General features: G+C 37.7%; 2 protein-coding genes across 2 annotated transcripts; one reads left to right on the plus strand and one right to left on the minus strand.

Moving 5' to 3' along the window:
- The first annotated feature begins 1,568 nt into the window (after nt 1–1,568).
- Nucleotides 1,569–2,612, plus strand: LOC103989384 (NAD(P)H-quinone oxidoreductase subunit T, chloroplastic). Its single transcript, XM_009408210.3, has 2 exons — nt 1,569–1,980; nt 2,094–2,612. The coding sequence occupies exons 1-2, from the start codon at nt 1,703–1,705 to the stop codon at nt 2,512–2,514; spliced, it is 699 nt and encodes a 232-aa protein (XP_009406485.2). The 5' UTR covers nt 1,569–1,702; the 3' UTR covers nt 2,515–2,612.
- Nucleotides 2,528–11,140, minus strand: LOC108953096 (endoglucanase 25-like). Its single transcript, XM_065110970.1, has 11 exons — nt 10,789–11,140; nt 10,402–10,716; nt 9,772–10,238; nt 9,555–9,690; nt 9,279–9,451; nt 8,820–9,152; nt 7,823–7,879; nt 5,738–5,917; nt 3,826–3,849; nt 2,835–2,927; nt 2,528–2,664 (listed from the first exon to the last, which is right to left on the minus strand). The coding sequence occupies exons 1-11, from the start codon at nt 11,138–11,140 to the stop codon at nt 2,656–2,658; spliced, it is 2,139 nt and encodes a 712-aa protein (XP_064967042.1). The 3' UTR covers nt 2,528–2,655.
- Between the last annotated feature and the right edge of the window lie 8,003 nt (nt 11,141–19,143).

A 19,143-nucleotide genomic window follows, 5' to 3' on the forward strand; every position in this document is an offset into this window, starting at 1 on the left:
CTCTACTCTTTCTTTTATAAGTGTTTACGTTCTTGACTTATATGTAAGGAAAGCACTAAGTAATTGGTGATTCCACTTTATGTCTTGTTTTCTAAGTAGGCTCTATTCATGTAGCTCAAGCCCTTCGCAAGTCTAACTTAAGTTGCTTTGTTTCATAGTCTACATTGATATAGTTGTGGCCATTGCAACCACTATTACACAAGTCAACCATCCATTGAGCTCAATGTCCATTCTCATAGTTTCATTATATGCCTTATTTTTTGGTGTCACTCCCCCACTTGATCCCACAAAATGTCTATCGATGCATTATTTTATACAAGATCATGTGACAATTTATTGCTTGCTCGATTATGATCTTATACGATCTCTAAGGAGTCTTTGTCTTTGCTATGTTAACTTCATCTCGGAAGACCATTGCAAGGGTCAAGTGGACCTCAACCTGAGGTGTTTTCTTGAAATGTGTGGTACCCACTTAAGCCTTTATAGTTTACTCGTGTCTAAAATAACTCATACATTTTAAAGAATGTAGCATATAAGTCTCTCTCATCAAGTATGAGTTAATAGACGCTAGAGTTTACTTACGTGACATGCTGACTCACAATAAACTATTAATATAATGACATATAATTTAAGTTTAAAAAGGATTAAGGTCCATTTTAGCCCTTGTAATTTTGACCATGGATCACTTAAGCTCTTATGATTTATTTGTGTCTAAAATAACTCATATTTTAAAAAACGTAGCATATAAGCTTTTCCCATCAAGTCTGAGTTAACAGACATTAGAGTATACTTATGTGGTATGCTGACTCATAATAAACCATTAATATAATGACATATATAATTTAAGTTAAAAAAAATTGAGACCACCATCAATGGCGGGATAAACGTTGTCATGGAAGCGATCACTAGTAGCAACATCGAGCCGTTGCTACCTAGTAGGGTGTCATACGTACATAACCTCTCCTGCGCTAACGATGAGCTCAGGAGCTTCCGATCTTACCTCAAGTGGATGAGCATTGAAATACAATAGTCTCCTGGTCCCTCTTCTTTCTCTAGGGCATCTTCGTTCCTACTTCCCACTTCGTCTTCTCTTGTGCCCCCACTTGTTGCGCTTACGATGTGGTGGTCCATCTCTCCCTCACCCCCGTCTCTGACCTATTTTACCTTTGCCTCTCCGCCTTCGTCCATCGCTATGACCTCCGTCGCTTCTTTTTCCTCGACAAGATGAACCTTAATCATTTTCTAAGCTTAAATTACATATATCATTATATTAAACCCTAAAGTTAGAGTAACCATCTCTTAGAGAGCATTAAGGTTTAACACTGACCATATGGTTAAGAGGATATATGATTTGTGCGGTAATTGTTTAGTACAGTAATTCTTGAATGGAAAGAACACTAAAACTTTTAAAAAAGGGCTCGTGTCAGAACAACACTGGTCTCGTATATGGCAGATGTTATGTTATCCCCTGCCTACTCCTAACCACACAAATTCTGAATTAAACATGTCTAGTCTTGAGAACCTTTTTTTTTATTTCTTTGTTTTCATGTGAAAAATTGTGAAATATGAACCACAAAAATATACAAAGAGAGCTCAACCTCTTCTTTTCTGCGTCACTCATTCTTTCCTGTGGGTTAATGTCTTCTTACTAAATCTCTTGGTTCTGAGTCGTCGTCTTCTCAGCTTTGCCGTCACTCTTGCAATGGCCTCCACGGCCTCGCCTTCCTTCTCTCCGCTTTTCTGTGGGAGGAAGCAGGCAACACCCGCACTGCGGCAGATGCACGTCGTCGCAGCAGCACCGGATTCCTCCGGCGAACCAACTCGAAAGCGCCGCGTCGACACCAGGATTCACTGGTCCAGCCCGGACGAAGGTTGGGTCGGGGGAAAGACCAAGCCCGACACCGGCGCTAGCGAGAAGAAAGAGTATCTGGGAGAAAGATTCGCGGATCTCATCAACAAATCGACTGCTTCCCACTACCAGTAAGTCCTGCTCACCGTTCCATCTGCCTCTCCCTCTCTCTCTCTCTCGGAGCCTTTCTGTCAGTCATGCGAGATAGCATCATCGTGGTAACGCATATCTGCGCTGCGATCAGATTTCTTGGAGTATCAGCAGAAGCGGACATGGAGGAGATCAAGGCGGCGTACCGAAGGCTGTCGAAGGAGTACCATCCCGACACGACGTCGCTCCCTCTCAAGGCTGCCTCGGAGAAGTTCATTCAGCTGCGGGAGGCCTACAACGTTGTGAGCAACGAGGACAGCCGGCGCTTCTACGATTGGACGCTGGCGCAAGAGGCGGAGAGCCGCCGCCTGCGACAGATGCGGATGAAGCTGGAGGATCCGTACGAGCAGGACTTGCGCAACTGGCAGTCCGTGCCGGACACGGTCGACCGCCTCGGTGGGAAGAACATGAAGCTGAGCGATCAAGCGATGACGGCCCTCACCATCGACATCGGCATCATCCTCTTCACCATCTGCTGCATCATCTACGTCGTCCTGTTCAAGGAATCATACTAACAAGTGACACCAATCTTATGTAAAGAAGTCTCACCATGCAAATAAACATCGATTACGAAGCTAGTAATTCGATGGAATGGAAGCTTCATATGTATCCACATTGTGCTTCCCATCTGTGTTTGTGAGGTTGCTATCAGATCCTCACATGGACTGGAACAAAAAGAACATAAAAAGATTATGGAAACGACTGATTTCTCAATCCCATTTTTGGAAGAACTAAGAAACAAGAATAAAAAATGCATTAATGTGATTTTGTAACAAATGTCAACGTTCTCAGATCATATAGATACTCCAAGAACATGTTAAAAGAAAGTTGGTACCTGTGTAATGCTAAAAGAACTTGACTCCATTGAATATGGTTCCTTCCGTAGGAAGACAACAGCCAAAACAGGCATTGGAGGTCTAGACTTTGCCTGCAATGCAGGATATCGAAATCCAGTATGTCATTTGAAAGTGCATAAGACTGCCATTCCATGATGTGGCGTTGAAATGGAAAAGGATAAAAGGATCTTAAAGCTCTTCCTGATGATGCGAACAAACAATGGCAACAGCCTTGACTTTTAATTGAGAGCGAACCTCGATGACAAACCATTGAAAGAGAAATTTACAAGTGACAATAACAGCTAACATTCATAGCCGCTGATGATGCAACGTAATCTTTTTGAGACATTGATTCACCAACATAGTGTACTATTCTTTTGAATTGATGAGATTGGTAACATACACACCAAGCATACAAAATATCGGGACAGTTCTCATTACAGCTTGCAAGGACCTCTTAAGAATAGATTGCAAATCATGGATAGAGGTATAAAATCAGTCTCCAAACTCTGATATTATTAGCAAACATACTTCAGCACAGATTTGGCCAACTATCCAAATGCTTCAACAGGATAGAGGCCTCACGGAGTCTAAGCACCTAATAATAGGACCAAAAAGTTTCATTTTGTTGAAGTCAAAAGACAGGACCAAAATATCTGTATCGTGAAGATATAGATGTCAACAGCGGTGTCAAGTCATTATGACAGTTCCAGATATGTTGCATTTTCGGAGGAAGGTCTATTCTTTAAGTTCACTCGAGAAAGAAAGATGGTCCAAATTATAGAGAAGCATAAAAACCATATGAAGATTGATTTTAGAGATGAGAGATGAATCAAAAAGGTGAATTTATTAAACAAGGCTTCAGTGCTTATCTCAAAATTTCAGTTTTGGCATATATCTGAGTGGTCAGGAGATTTTTTGACTTAAAGAGGTTCTCTAAGCTTTAGTACAAAGAGTAAATCAGATGCTGAGAAGAAGGATGATAAGTACCAGCAGCAACAAGTTCATTGGCACCTATAGCAAAGATAACGTAAGATTAGAACAATTCAAAATTTCTAACTGTATTTATGAAATGGAATATTATGCTCATCATACCATATCATATTTGCACTGACATATATAGGTCTACATAAACCTTGTAACTGTAAGGACCTAAACTATATCGAGGACAGATAAAGGCATTAACATAACAAATAGTTTCGTGCAGGTGCTATTCAGTTTTCATGTCTAAAGTATTCAAGAACATGTTAACTTAGAGTAGGCAGCTCCATTTTGTATTCATAAAGCTCAACGTGAATGCTTAAAAATGATGAAGAAAGATTTTGAAAGAGCAACCACATTACCATTCTGTAAGCAGGTTTTGGTTTATGTTCCATGAATAGCTAGAATTCCCAATCTTGCATAATGTTTACAGATGGTATATCCTAGCTGTATTTTTTTTTTGCAAGAAGTGATTAATTCCCAGATAATTTTAGACTAGAAATCAACTGTCATCTCCAAGTTGAGCCATCTAAATGAATGTAAAATAGGATCTAGTAGATTACTATATGCTGAAAAGAGAGAAACATAAGGACCACCACATTTAGCTTGAGAATCTAGCTACTAATGAGTTTCTTTAGTGGAAATCACAAACAAAACTACATAAGTGAAAAAAATAAATGGGTATGCATTGAAGAGAAGGGAAGGGCTTCTAGAATCAATGGCCTGCTATCTTGTAGCACAACTTAAGGGAATTGGAAGAGCAAATGACCTCGCCCTAGTTAGAAGATGGCGAGGATAGTGAGGCAATGAGGACAGAGGGATCTAAAATCCTAGACTAATCATAAATTCATATTTAATCAAAAGAGGAAGTTAACAAATTTCCTTTGGAGAATATAGGTGCAGAAAGCTAGTTAAATCTTTATTTGAGATATTAACGTTGCTTATTCTATTGAAAACCAATAAATAACAGTTTTGTAACATTTATGTTTGAGTTTATATTAAACAATATCAAGAAAATCTTCTGTGAAGCATTCAAGAAATCAGACAAAATCAATACTTAAATGGTAAAATTTCCAACTGATCTATCTTTAAAAAGAAGACAGCGCAGTTTTTCTGCAAATCATACTTTAAGAAATCGAGCAGCAGTCTGAAAGAAAGATGTAAAAGCAACGGAGAAAATTATACAGCAAAGTCAGTAAATTCAAGGAACAAAGCAACATACTTGTCCTTAGCAAAACTAAGATTTAGTTCGATGATATTCCTTCATGTTTGTAGCGTTCTAACATGCTATGTGCGTATGGCTCATTGCCGGCTCGGCTCAATGTAGATATATTGCCCAATTGGCACATATAGTTAAACCTGCTGTAATGCAATTTTTTCCTAGCCAACAAAACCCTTCAAACAGTTAATTTGACACTTGAAGTTGGCATCCAAGTACCATGAAAGCTGAGCATCCTGGATGTGGTTTTTTGATGGGCTCTTTTCATATCTCTCAAAACAATAACTGTGAAAATTTTGATGACGCAAATTTCACAAGAAACCCTTGATCAAATTCCTCCACCATCCAGAACACATTGAACAAATTTATTGTCTTCAATTTTCTTCTCCATACGATTTCTACAAGACTAATGACTGCAATATGGTATCAGACAATAACAAAAGTAGAGACTAAGAGAACACGTGAGAGAAAATCGCTAGAATACAGAGCAATTAGCTTGCAGAAAAGCAAGTTACAGAATAACACTTATAGACCGACGAACTCAATTATCAAGTCCAGATTAACGAAGAATATATCCTCCAACAAGGACCAAGAAAATACCACAAGCATATTAGGAATTGATGTACGACTAACACAAATGCGTCAAAAAAGGGAAGAATCGAGCCCAAGAAGCGGATGAAAAGGAGGGAGAGAAGACCTCACAATCTTAGAGGGGAAACATCTTCGCGAGCCGCACGGCGTATCTGCTCGCCGTGCATTGTCGTGGGCTAGGGTTCCGGTCGCCAGAGTTCGCGTCTTCGATGAGAAAACGTGGGAGTCGAGGTCGGATTCCGGAAGAGCAACGAGAGATGCGCGGCGCGGAAAATATAGCTTCCCCTGCCCCTGAGTTGCGTGGCAGGCGGGGCCCAACCGATGGGTAAATTTAGGGTCACAGTGCTCTCCGTCATCAGACGGTCAGGAGAACCCCGATGACATCCATCAGCTCGTGTCGCGGATTTTGAGGAAAGGTCGGCAGAAGGGTCGCCACAACCACCAGCTGATAGCGTTGTCATGGTTTCTTCTGAATGGTTCTTTGTCTCTGTTGACCTGATGAGGCACCCGGTTAACGCAGATCGAAACGTCTATCAAGACACATTAATATCTTGCTCAGGCTCGATCTTTCATGTCACGTCAACGACAATGTCAGACGCTATCAGAAGTACGATCCTGCTCCCTACGGGCAGACACATCATGCAACGATAATTCTCACTAGAAAAATCCTCGCGTACCGAAAAGGAAGGAAGGGAAAAAGAAGGAGGAAAAAAGAAGGGAAAAAAAGAAGGGAGAAAGGAGAGGCAGACACAACTTGGCTAGAAAAAAAGAACCCTCCATGATCACCCACTGACTTGATTGTCGGAGGGGTCGGGTCGAGCTCCCCGACTCGACCTTTGTACAGGTGCGAAACCGAATGTCCCCATTGAACGCGTAGGTGAGGAGTTCTTGCCCGAAGGGAATAACGATCCCGTCCCAATCGAAACACCGTGATCGGCCACCTCAGTAGTCGAGAGGAGCGTCCCAAGAAGATCCCCGTCATCCGGACCCGAACCAATCCGTGTTGGTCCCGAGGCCACAACTTAAAGTTGTTTACACTAACAGTTATATGTAAGTTTTCTTACGCATTCTTTTAGAGCTCTCAAGCTCGGCCTAATGAGGTTTCGGATGGTTGGCAGAATATATGGAGGCTTTCGGTCACCTCTCTTTTGGTGGAATATTCAATTGGTTTAGTTTTACTCCCATTTTTCAGCTTTCAAACGTCGTATAAGACTTTTATCTTAGTTTAGATTCACAATTGTAGCAATGACGTCTGAGGCTTATGTGTTTTGCTGCCGTTGTTTCTTCTTCGTATGTCGATGGTTTTGGTTGATTAAGATTGCAGCATTCTCAGGCAGTGCAGCACCATAAGGCGGATTGCACGGAGCCATGCAAAGCAGTCTGACGGCAATTAATTGATTGATATGGTCCGATAAGATAATTGATCCCCATTTAAAATTTGTCTATAATGTGAGACGATTTTTATTGTCTCATAATTGGTGTGTTTGGATTGGGAAGGATGTAATTGAAATAGCTGGTGGTTCTCCTTTCAAAAAGTCAAAATAAAAATCTGAAAAGACAAGCTTGAACTGATACGTTTCTTTTCCTTCTACCAAATCCAAAAGCCACTTTTGGATTGGCTCTAAATGAGCGATTCCATGAAGATCTCATGCTTTAAATACTATGACTAGTTTTCATAGACCAATACTATGACTCATGAATTAGTGGGAAACATTAGGAAATCTCCACCACCTTGCAGACATTAGGAAATACTATGACTCATGAATTAGCTAATTTAGGCAATTTTGTTGCCACTTAATTGATATGTAATGAAATAATTGGTTTTTCTTTCTAAAACAAAAATCTGAAAAGATGAACGAATCATTCCCCTTTGCCTTCTACCAAATTTGTTTTTGATATTGCTCTAAATGAGCGAGTTTCCTTTAGATATGCTTCCTAAAATAATTATATTTTCCTCTATTTAAAGGCCAATCTCCCTCCTCTCACATGCACAAAAAGGAATCCACATCGGAAACAATGGCATCTCGCTGCTCCACAATGCTGCTCGCTCTCGTTCTCTTCTCCCTCGTCATAACCCCCGGTACGTATTTGTATTAGTTCTAACATCTGACATATGTCTATGTGCCTTGCTACTGTTTTTTCTTCTTCGGTGGTTTTTGTCTGATAAGTTTGATCTGATGGGGATTTGTAGCGTACTCGCAATTCAATGGCTGCACTATTCTTGGAGAAGGATGCAAGAATGACGCAGAGTGCCTGATTATATGCCAAGAAGAGGGCCAAGTCAAGTCGTACAGCTGCATTCCTGATCCGACCGGCCGTGATCGAGGCACAGTTTGCTGCTGCAAATTTAAATGATGATCGGGGGAAGCGTTGCAATTAAGTTTGCCCATCCAACATCTTTAACGCACATAAAAACAATCCTTTAGATTGCTGTTGTGTCTACTTTAATCTTTTTGACATCGAATAAGATAGCAGCAAGAAGGTTTGTGTTTTATCTGGGTTGTCATCTATGATGAGATAGTCACTATTTTCTCAATTGAGAAGTTTTTGACTGTGGTTTTATCCAAAAAAATGATTTTGAAAGTGTTCTAAACAAGTCATGTGGCAAGCTACATATGACAGTAATGAAAATTTAATGTAGCAGTATTAATGTGGCAATTAATTATAGTTATTGGGTTTGCAAGTGACAGATCTTTAGAAATATACAAAATATAAATAGTACAAAAAAAACTAATTTTAACAACAAAAAATTGATAAAGCAAGCAGTTTCTGTGGCTGTGGCAGAAAGGGGGGAACAAAGACGAGAAGAAAGACGAAGGGAGGAAGAAGAAATCCATAGGATCTCTTTGATTAATACAGGAATCATTCCGTCCATATTATTGTGTTGATTATTCTTTTGTTGTGATGAAGGGGAGAGGGTCAGTTCAATAGATTTGTTCATCCATGTATAGGTAAGCTTGATATCTGAAAAAGGATCATCGCACCTTGTTGATGGATTGAGATCCACATTCAGGTACATATATAGAGAACATAAATTGGTATAAGTTTCTCATAAATTTCAAGAAGTTTGAAGCATTTATAATCCATCAAATGAAGTTAAAATTTTAATTTGCAAAGCATCACATATGAAAAACAAGAAAATCTAAGAATTAATCTTAGAAAAGATCTTGTCTCGATCCATGCCGCCGATTACTCCATTCGTCCTTGGGGTGATCGGTTCATCAACGAGCGCAACGAGAGCTGCAACTACACCAGCGTTGCCTGCGATGGTGGGTTCAGTGTATTCTGGCCTGTTCCTTAAATCCAGGAAGCCTTCATCCTCATCTGGACCAGCCACCACGGCCCCAAGCAAGACATTTGGGTTGGATTCCTTGGCGTCTCTCCATCGTTTGCCCTGGGAGCAACTGTAGTTATGGCCATCCCAAGGAATCGACGCAGCTCTATGATGGACATGTTCTGGGAAGTGGTCTCCAAATCCAACCAAATAGCTCATCTTCATAGGGTTGTCACCCAGCATGTAGTTCACCTCAAGCATACCACAAGCGTAATGTTATTAGTCTATTATTTGAGGTTTGCATGCTAGTTGAAACTGCGCTTCTTTGTCAATCCTCTTTGGTGTGTGACCGAAGTTGAGGATGGAATGCAAACCTACCTGTGATCTAGCAAAGTTCTGCAGCCTTTCCCGGGAGAAAAATTCAGAACCACAGTTTGCACCTGGGATGTTAATGATGTTAAGATAGTCACCGTAGATTTTACTGAGGAAGGCAGCAGTTGCAGCGAAATGGAGTGGTGCACTTTTATTAGGCTGCAGGATGATCAAGCCACCTGCACAAGAGAAGCACAACAAAGTCGATCTCATAGTTGAAATATCAATCATGATTGTTCATATATGACAACCAGGTTGTGAATGGCGTTGTACTCCCTTTACCTGGTGTCATGCTGAACTTGTTGGGCGTAGAAAGATAGGAGCATATGATCATATTAACCATATCTGAGCAAGTCTTTAGCGTTGGCTCATAAGGATTGCCGGGGTCACGAAGATATCTCAACCTGGTTAACAAAACCTATAAATGTATAGTCAGAATTATAAGATCAAATCATAGAAAGTTTTTATATATCCAGCTATCCAATGCCATGAACGTTACTGCATTGGCTGCAACTTTGTTGTTCCAGTAGAAAACCCCGGTATCAGATGGTAACGCTTCCTCCACCGCCGCCTCAAAATTCTCGGTCGCATACGATAGGTACGTAAAGTTTCCGGTGGCAAGAAATAACCATGTGGCTCCCCAGACCAGCTCGTCCTTGTAGCTGGAAGAGTTGTACAAGTTGGCTGCTTGCACTCCACAATCTTTGTCTTCACTGTAGGTCCCTTTGATGTGATTCTTGGTAGCGAACTCATATAGTGTTTGAGAGGTTTGAGCTAGTCGTGTGGAGTAGTTGGCATCTTCTTGATCAAAAACTAGAGATGCTGCGGCAAGTGCTGCAATGATTTCCCCTGCTAGATCCGAGGTCGAGCTTTTACATTTGAACACGGGTCTTGGATATGTCATGTCTTCAGGCCTTTGCCAGCACGCGATGTCATTATCAACTTTAGCATCATCATTTGCACCTCCTACCTAGATTTATAATGATAAAGATCAGCAGTGATGGCAGTAAGACTGCACTTATGTTTCGGGTCTTCAAATAACCTGATTAAGACATGCAGTTGATGAGTTCATCCATTGATTCACCCAAAGTTGGGTACTCAATGAAGTGATCACGAGAGATACAAATACTTTCCTGAGAGAACAGAGATTCTGGTTCAGAGCTGGAGGTGGATGTGATGAGCAGTTTGAGCAAATAATCGCTTCCCCACTTGATGATGTCCATTACATGTTCGAGCTGACCGAAAGCGGCGTACTTGTGACTGTACTCAATCACAGTCCAACTTAGCAGAGTGATGGCGTATGCTGTAGTGAAGCTGAACTTGATGTTGTTCCCAGAATCATAGAATCCTCCAACTAGACTAGTATTGTCTTGTTTCCATTCACCATCATGCAGACCGGAATTACCCCGAAACTTCACGGGATTGCTCTTCGGAAGAAACCCAGCTGCAGGTTTGACGACGTAAATAGATTGCTGGAAATATAAGTAGATGATGGAGGAAGATGGAGATGTATTACATTTCTGAGCATCGAAGAACAGAAGAGCATTGTCCAGAGCGAGAGGAAGACCGCTCAAGGAGCCACCACCAGCATGTTTACGAGGTAACAAAGCTGTCAACAGAGCTGCTGCGGCAGCGACGAGGATCAAAGAGATGAAGATATAGATGAAGCGCTTGAGGTGAGACTTGTCCTGTACGCTGAGCCTAAAATCATAGGATTTGGTGTACATCAAGGGGGAGGCTTCCTTGGAGTATGATGAAGTTGGAATCAAGCCGAAGTCGACTTCTATAGAATTCCAGCGGTCCGCCGAAGGGAGAAGTCGGCCGGCTCCCGAGATGGAGTGAACATATGCTTTAGAGCTCTCCTCCATATCGGCTGATCAGCGAGCAGTCCCAAGCAAGAGAGAAGAAGAAGAAGAAGCTACGGAAGTATAGAAATCATGAGAGCAGAATGTATGTGTTGAATGATTCGGATATGTACGTAACTTGTTATTGCCCGAGAAGATGGATGACGTAGAAATCGAGGGAGTGCTAAGATTGTTCCAAGGTAAGTTTGTCTCTTGCGTTAGGCACGGCGAAGGATCGCTGGAGAAGAATCAGAGTAGCAAGTAGGGTCCAAGAGAAGATGTTCTCCTTCGAAGGGTCGGTGGAGAAAGCACCAATGGCCTTCCATGATGCGGAGTCGCCATCGGAGAGGCTGAGGATGAAATGGCAAAGACAATAATCGTCACTCGCCTGCTAGTCTCTAAGAATGACGAATTAGAGAAGTCTCCAAAACATCTCAATCGCATCAGACAAAATTAAATGAAAAGGACTATCTAGGAATCCTGGAAATGATCCTAAGTTCCGGGGATCAACAATGCACAAATAAATCAAATCAAGAATTTTAATGAATTATTTATCTTGAAATTACAAGGGACTTAATAAACGAAGAAGTAAAGAGTACTTGGGGATGATGCTACAAGATTGTAATTCTAGTGCTTCTTGAAGACTTGAGCACTCTCAAATGCCTTGAAGACATTCGTTGCCTACAGGAGAGATTATATTCATGTATTCATGATGTTGTAATGCACAAAAAGTCTCAAATGCTTATTTTTATTTATTTATAAATAAAGGACCTTTTATTGAATTAAAAAATATAAAAATGATCAAAATAAGTTAATAATATTACATTCATTAGACTCATGTAAATCAATCTTAGTCATATCCACTTTCGATGTAAGACTAATCAAAGTTATTACAAAAAATCTAAAAAGAAATTAATAATTACGAGACAAAAGGAGTAATTATATTGTAAAATTCCTTGGTCTCAATCGAAGGGTCTAAAGCAATCATTCTTCTCGACCCCTCAGGATTAGGACTAATAGGATGACCCTCATTCATAATGATAGAGAGGGTCCGGAAATCTGACCTCATTTTTATTTAACTAAAGGGACTAAAAATCATAACTAGTAAAAGATAGAATTTGGGAAGCCATGGCCTTGTTAAATCCTTCCCCTTCCCTTAGCTAGGCCCCCATAGACTAGGAATTAAGAAACTGAAATTAGATATCAATTTTATCTTGGAGAAGATTCCAAAAGGAAAGAGCAATATTTCAAGAATATGTGAGAGGTAGAATCTATATGTAGTTTACAAATAGAGCAAGTGTCAGACTAGTGATGGAGTAAGTGATCAAGGAGAACTCAGGTTGGAAGGCTATTATAGGAACTTGTAAAGGAAAATTTTAACCTTCACCTTCTATCCTTGTCATCCCTCCTCTCTTTTTATCTGTTCTTAGAAACTGATAGACACTGCTGATAGATAGAGAACCCAAAGGATTGAGTGGCCGAATCTACTTATCATCATCGGGGCATCGTAGAATATGAATCTTAAGAATTCTTTCAATCAAAGCAGGTTGAAAATGCCGATATAAAATAGAAACATTCTAGCTGTTAGAAGACATCATATCAAAAACTATATGAAAACCATTCTCAACAGCCTTTCCCAATATGATCTTTATGATGGATAAGTTGGAAAATCTCAAAGTGGTGGTATGAGGAGTGAGGAGAGAGTGGAGAACATTCATGCACCAACGTTGAGTTTCTTCTTTTTCTTTAGTCAATGGTCTACAATTTTCAGGAAATATTATCCGAATATTTCATGCGACGAATTCTCTAGTGGGGATTCGTAGAGTACTCATTGCATCAAGATAGCAATTGCAATATTCTTAGGCCATGCAATGCAAGAACAAAACATATTACAATGATAAACTATATGAACTTGGACCCGCTAGGTTAGACGAATGAAAACCTTAGTCATGAGTATCATATGCACCAAATTCCCGACCAAAAGGGATAATCTTAGGTCATCGAATAAATAATTAGCGTAGAGTGTGAATTTATCCTATGATAATTTTGACCGAAGTTAAATTTGGACTTGTATTAATTACAATTAAACCTTATTGTTATCAGTCAAATCTAATTTTTGGACCAAATGCTTATTTTTGACCTAATTTAGTCAAGCTCAACTTATTGGACTTTTAACCAAGTCGGGTATTGGGCTTGATTCGAGTAGCCCAATCTAGGATGCCTAATTAGACTAGCCTAATTGAATCGATCTATTTTGGTCTATATATTGTATTAAAAAAATACATAATTAAAGTTATTTATTTTATTATTTTATTTATATTTATGTATATACATAGTATGATTTTATGTGATAACACGATATCATCTATAATAAATTTAGATTTCAATCCTAATTTTTTTTACTTAATAATTTAATCTTATAGTCCAGACTAAAACAATGATATTCTCCTCTATTCAAGGCCCTTCTCCCTCCTCTTACATGCACAATTTGATGAGCACCTAGATCTACTAGGTTAAGCCAACAAAAGTCTTAGGTGTGACTATCATACATATGAAATTTGTGATAAATAAAAAAAACATAATTCACTGAATTAGCGTTAGGATAAGTGGAGTTTGAGTTGACTCAATGACAATTAAAGAAAATAGGTTTTCGTGATCCAAGATTGGTGAAATTGTCGAAGGCTAGGAGTGGAGTTCTCTCATAGAAATGCTTAGTTATAGATGCATAAAAAAATGTCTCGGCTCTTCTAGCATAAAAAAATATTATTTTTGTTAGTTATAGATGCATCACAAGCCAATCACGTGAGCAATGACACTTGTGACATGTTACGACGATCTCTTGCTTATTATTACTAGTATTTTATCATATATTATCTGGATGTATATTGTGATATCCTTGTATTTGTGCAATGAGAATCGGATCATGATGAGATCATGATAATGAAACCAATTTTCCTTTAAACACAAACTCTAAATCATCCTAGTCATAGGTTACTCGAGAAGAACATTGAGATAACCGGATAGATCGATAAGTTGTATATTCGTCCATATGATGGAGACGACTAGTCTTATAGTCGTTTGTGTGGGGACATTAAAGGTATAACGCAGGTGCTTATTGGAGAATGAGTTTACTCATTGATCCGTTTACGGAATACTGAATGATTAATGATCCTTGACATCAAACAGCGATTTCGTAGTCCTAGTTGTGTTTAGTCCTTAGACTTTAGATACTAAAGATGTCTTATATGAATACTCCATTCTTTGATGTCGGACTTACATGTTTGAAAGTTTCACATATGGTACTGTTGGTTCTCGGGAATGATAGCCAATATTACGAAGGCAATTCAGTATTAATAGAAGATCATCTACTCTCGATATCACGAGTGGAATATCCCGTGTGTGCTTGCTCAAATAAAATCTATGGCTAGGATCATTCGAATTGAGAGAGAAAGAGTTCTTCGGGAGAATCTGATTAGAGCGAGACTCGGATAGGATTCCGTATGGGCCTGACATTACCATATCCAATATACGATTTTTGAGATATTAGATAAATGAGGGACTATAGATATATAGTAACTAAGAATAGACAAGTCCAATGGATTAGATCCCATATACCATTTGAGGACTATAGTGTAATAGCCTAGTATATTCATAGTTGATGAGCTGAGTAAATTATTATGGAGATAATAATTCACTATATTAGAATGAGTATTGAGTCAAAAATAGTTATAACAGGATTGACTTATGATCGGCTCGGTATCGGGCCTAGAGGGTCACACACATATGGTGTACATTATAACGAATAGAGGTGCAAATATGAGATATCCACAGAGCCCTAGTTTGGATCATGTAGATAAGGTCCAATTAGATAATTGGATAGAGATCCAATATGGATAGGATCCATTAAGGGTTAAGCTGCTTGCACCTCTATAAATAGGAGGAACTTCATGGTTCATAGGCTAGGCTAGAACTTCTGGTGGTCACCCCTCCTATTCTCCTCAGCCTCATCTTCTCCTCCTTGACTTTGGTAGCCTCGTGGTGTGCATGGAGAGGGAGATCTCGTAATAATTCGAGGAGCCTCGTTGCTACGTCAACTGTGTGGATCACCATTAGAAAGGAGTACGTGAGTTCTCTTTCATCATCTCCATTATATATGAAAATATTAAAGATATACGATCTCCCTATATAACACTTCTCATATGATATGTATGGATCAGTCGAATCTTTATAAGTTGTGGACGTAGAGTTTAACTTTTGAGGCACAACGTGAGACTATTGTCAAAAACACTTCTCAAAATAATCCCTCTAGCATCTAAGTAAAAAAGTTTCAAAGTGATGGAATGAGGAGAGAGGACAGAGCGGCTACATTAACAAAAAGTTTATTCTTTGTAGTCAATAATATACAATTTAAAGATTTTAGGAAATATTATCTAAATGTTTTATGCTTCGAAGAATATTTTATCGTGTTCTACTTGGGATGAGACAGTGGAATTGGATGTTGTCCCTATCAACAAATGTAACTAGTCTTTATCATATAGTTAGAGACAAATACTTTGACTCATGAATTATCTAACTTTACTAGGAGATATGAGGATATCACTACCCAGGGGAGTAGAATCACTACCAAGGGGAGTAGAATCTTAACGTTAGTTTTATTCCCACTTAATTGGTAAGTAATTAAACAATAGATTTTCTTTCAAATATAAAAATAAAATAAGATAAGTTTTGAACTAATATTCTCCCTTTTCCATCTACTAAATCCACTATTGAATTCCTGGATGATACGCTCTCTAAACTAAGTATATTCTCCTCTATTTAAAGGCCACTCTCCCTCCTCTCACATGCACAAAAAAGAATTCACATTGAAACAATGGCATCCCGTTGCTCCACAATGATGCTCTCTCTCCTTCTTGCATGCCTAGTCATGAATGCTCAATCTACCAGTACGTAATTGTGTTAATTCTAACATTTGACGTATGTCTATGTGTCTTGCTACTGCATTTTCTTCTTCGGTAGTTTTGTTCTAATAAGTCTTATATGATGGGGATTTGTAGAGTACTCATTACATCGAGATCTTGTCTGCGATTTTCGTGGGACATGCAACACCAACGAAGATTGTGCAGGAATATGCGAAGCTGCCGGCTACTCCTCGACGAGGGTCATCTGTATTCCTGATCCAAATGCCAACCCATCAAATTGCTGTTGCATTGTTGTATGATGATCGGGGAAGCTACCCAATAAGTTTGCAAATGCAATATTTTTAACGCACTAAATAATAATCTGGGTTGTAGAATTGTTATTGTTCTAAATGCAATTGTGTCTGCGTTTATATTTGATATAAAAAACAGGAGCAGCAAGAAGGTTTTTGCATTATTTGGGTTGTCATCTATGATGACATATTCTCTATTTTCTCAGTTGAGAAGTTTTCTTACCATAATTTTGTCAAAAAGGATTTTGAAATTGTTCTAAACATGTCATGCGACAAGCTAAACATGCCAAAATTAAAACAAAGGGTCTCATCAGATGATAATAATGATTTTTTTAATATTTAAAATTTTTAATTTTGAATTTGTCACAAGAAGAATTCTGAAGATGGTTAAAAAAATTTCAGATGACATCCTAAACATGTTCAAACTTGAGACAAATCTGATTGTTCTGTTCTACCAAAGTAAATCTATATTCTCTATCATTTTATTTTCTTGTGACATTTTTTTAATAAACTTTATAATTATTCTTATGAAAATTTTAAAAATTTATAATTTAATGTACCAGTATTCTTGTGACTTGTGTCATATTCTTTTTCATCCTTTTTTTTTTAAAAAATCTTTACTAAGTGTAAAGGCAAAGTACACGCCTATTCGCATCACCATGAACCTCAATATCAAGTTCCAAATGCCAACCTTTGATCCGAAAATTACATAATTTAGTTGTTCATCATTAACCCATTAGATATAGATTTGTATCATCTTGTAGTGGAGCAATTAATAATATTTTTTTGAAGAAACTAAGTTGTATTTAAGTATTTGGGACAAACCATATCTTCAAAAGTATAAAATTATCCTGAAGTTAGAGAACAGAAACACCCTACCTGAATGGTAATATATATATATATATATATATATATATATATATATATATATATATATATATATATATATATATATATATATATATATATATATATATATATATATATATATATATATATATATATATATATATATATATATATATATATATATATGTAACATCTCATTAGTCCCACATCAGAAGTGGGCAATGTGTATGATTAGCTTATAAGGGCCTAATGAGTGTACTACGTTAACTCCCGCTTAAGCATTTTGGTCCGTGGTTGAAGGATCAAAATGGAATTATTGGCCAGTTGGCTCATCAGAATCGTGACAATATATATATATATATATATATATATATACAATGGGTTAGAAAACAACACAAAAAGTGTTGTCAGCATTAACAATAGTAGTACTACTTAGGGTGATGATAATATCATCTGAAATTTAAATTTTATAATAGTAATACAAAGTCTAAATTTATAGCTCATGTTAAAAGTTATAATAATAGTACCCTCAGTGTAAGTAGTAGTACCATTCGTACCTCAAAATTTCAGAGATTTAAAATTTTTTACTTTATTTATTTTTGAAGCTTATAAACATTCTATTTGGGCTTGGTTGATACAATATCTATTCATGAGAAAGTAAAATATAATAAGCTCTCATTTTGAGTATAATTTGAGATTAGTTATAATATTAAATTATAGAAAATTAGAAATATTTTATAAAAAAAATGAGTATGAAGATAGTCTCTTAAGCTTATAAAAGGAGAAAGTTGTAACAAATATAGTTGAAAATTAGTAGTGAAAGCTGATAGATTCAAAGAAAGAGGAATCCTAAGTGGATATAGGTAAAAAATTTTGAACCATTATAAATTGATTTGCTTTTCTTTATTTGTCTTTTACTTGTAACTTAGTATTATTCTTTTTACTTATAACTTTTACTCGATCAATTAAGTTTTAAAAATATATTATTTTATTAATCGAGTTTTAAAATCGATTAAAAATACTATAGTATAAATTCACCTTCCCTCTTAGTATAATTCAGATACTAACATTCCTGAAGGATTAAATATTATCTCTATCAATAAATATAATTAGTTTTCATCATATAGTTTGTTGTTAGTCTGTTGTTTAGGCAATTTTGTTCCCACTTAATTGGTAGGCAATGAAAAAGTTAGTTTTTCTTTCAAAAATAAAAAAAAATGAAAAGATAAGCTTTCAACTAATACGCCCCCTTTTCCTTCTTACCAACTCCACTTTTGAATTTGCTTTAAATGAGTGAATTCTCGAATGATATGCTCTCTAAGAACGTTGCATTCTCCCTCCTCTTCCATGCACAAGAAAGAATCCACATCGGAAACCATGGCATCCCGCTGCTCCACAATGATGCTTGCTCTCCTTCTTTTCTCTCTCGTCATGACTGCTAGATGTACCAGTACGTGATTGTATTAGTTCTAACATATGACGCAGTTCTATGTGTCTTGCTACCACTTTTTCTTCTTTAGTGGTTTTGGTTTGATAAGTTTGATCTGGAGTGGATTTGTAGAGTACCCTTTGCATCAAGAGAGCGACTGCGATATTCGTGGGCCATGCACGAACATAGCAGAACATAGCAGAATAAGTTTCTACATGCAACACTTTTGACATGCAGAATTGATTAGGTTGTAATCAATGCAACACTTTTGACAGCAGGAATCTACCTTACTTTCTCAATTGAGAAGTTTTCTTACCATAATTTTGTCACAAAAACTGTTTTGAAAATGTTCTAAGCAAGTCATGTGGCAAGCTAAACATGACAAAATAAAAAATAAAGGGTCTCATCTCATGATAATAGAGTGTTTTTTTTGAAAATTTAAAATCTAAAACTTTGAGTAGTTACTTGACTATGATAGCAATTGGATTTACAAGCGACAAATTGTTAGAAATATACAAAATAGAAATTATACAATGACTC

The sequence above is a fragment of the Musa acuminata genome, chromosome BXJ2-6 (assembly GCF_036884655.1).
Source record: "Musa acuminata AAA Group cultivar baxijiao chromosome BXJ2-6, Cavendish_Baxijiao_AAA, whole genome shotgun sequence".
In the NCBI taxonomy this organism is placed as follows: Eukaryota; Viridiplantae; Streptophyta; class Magnoliopsida; order Zingiberales; family Musaceae; genus Musa; species Musa acuminata.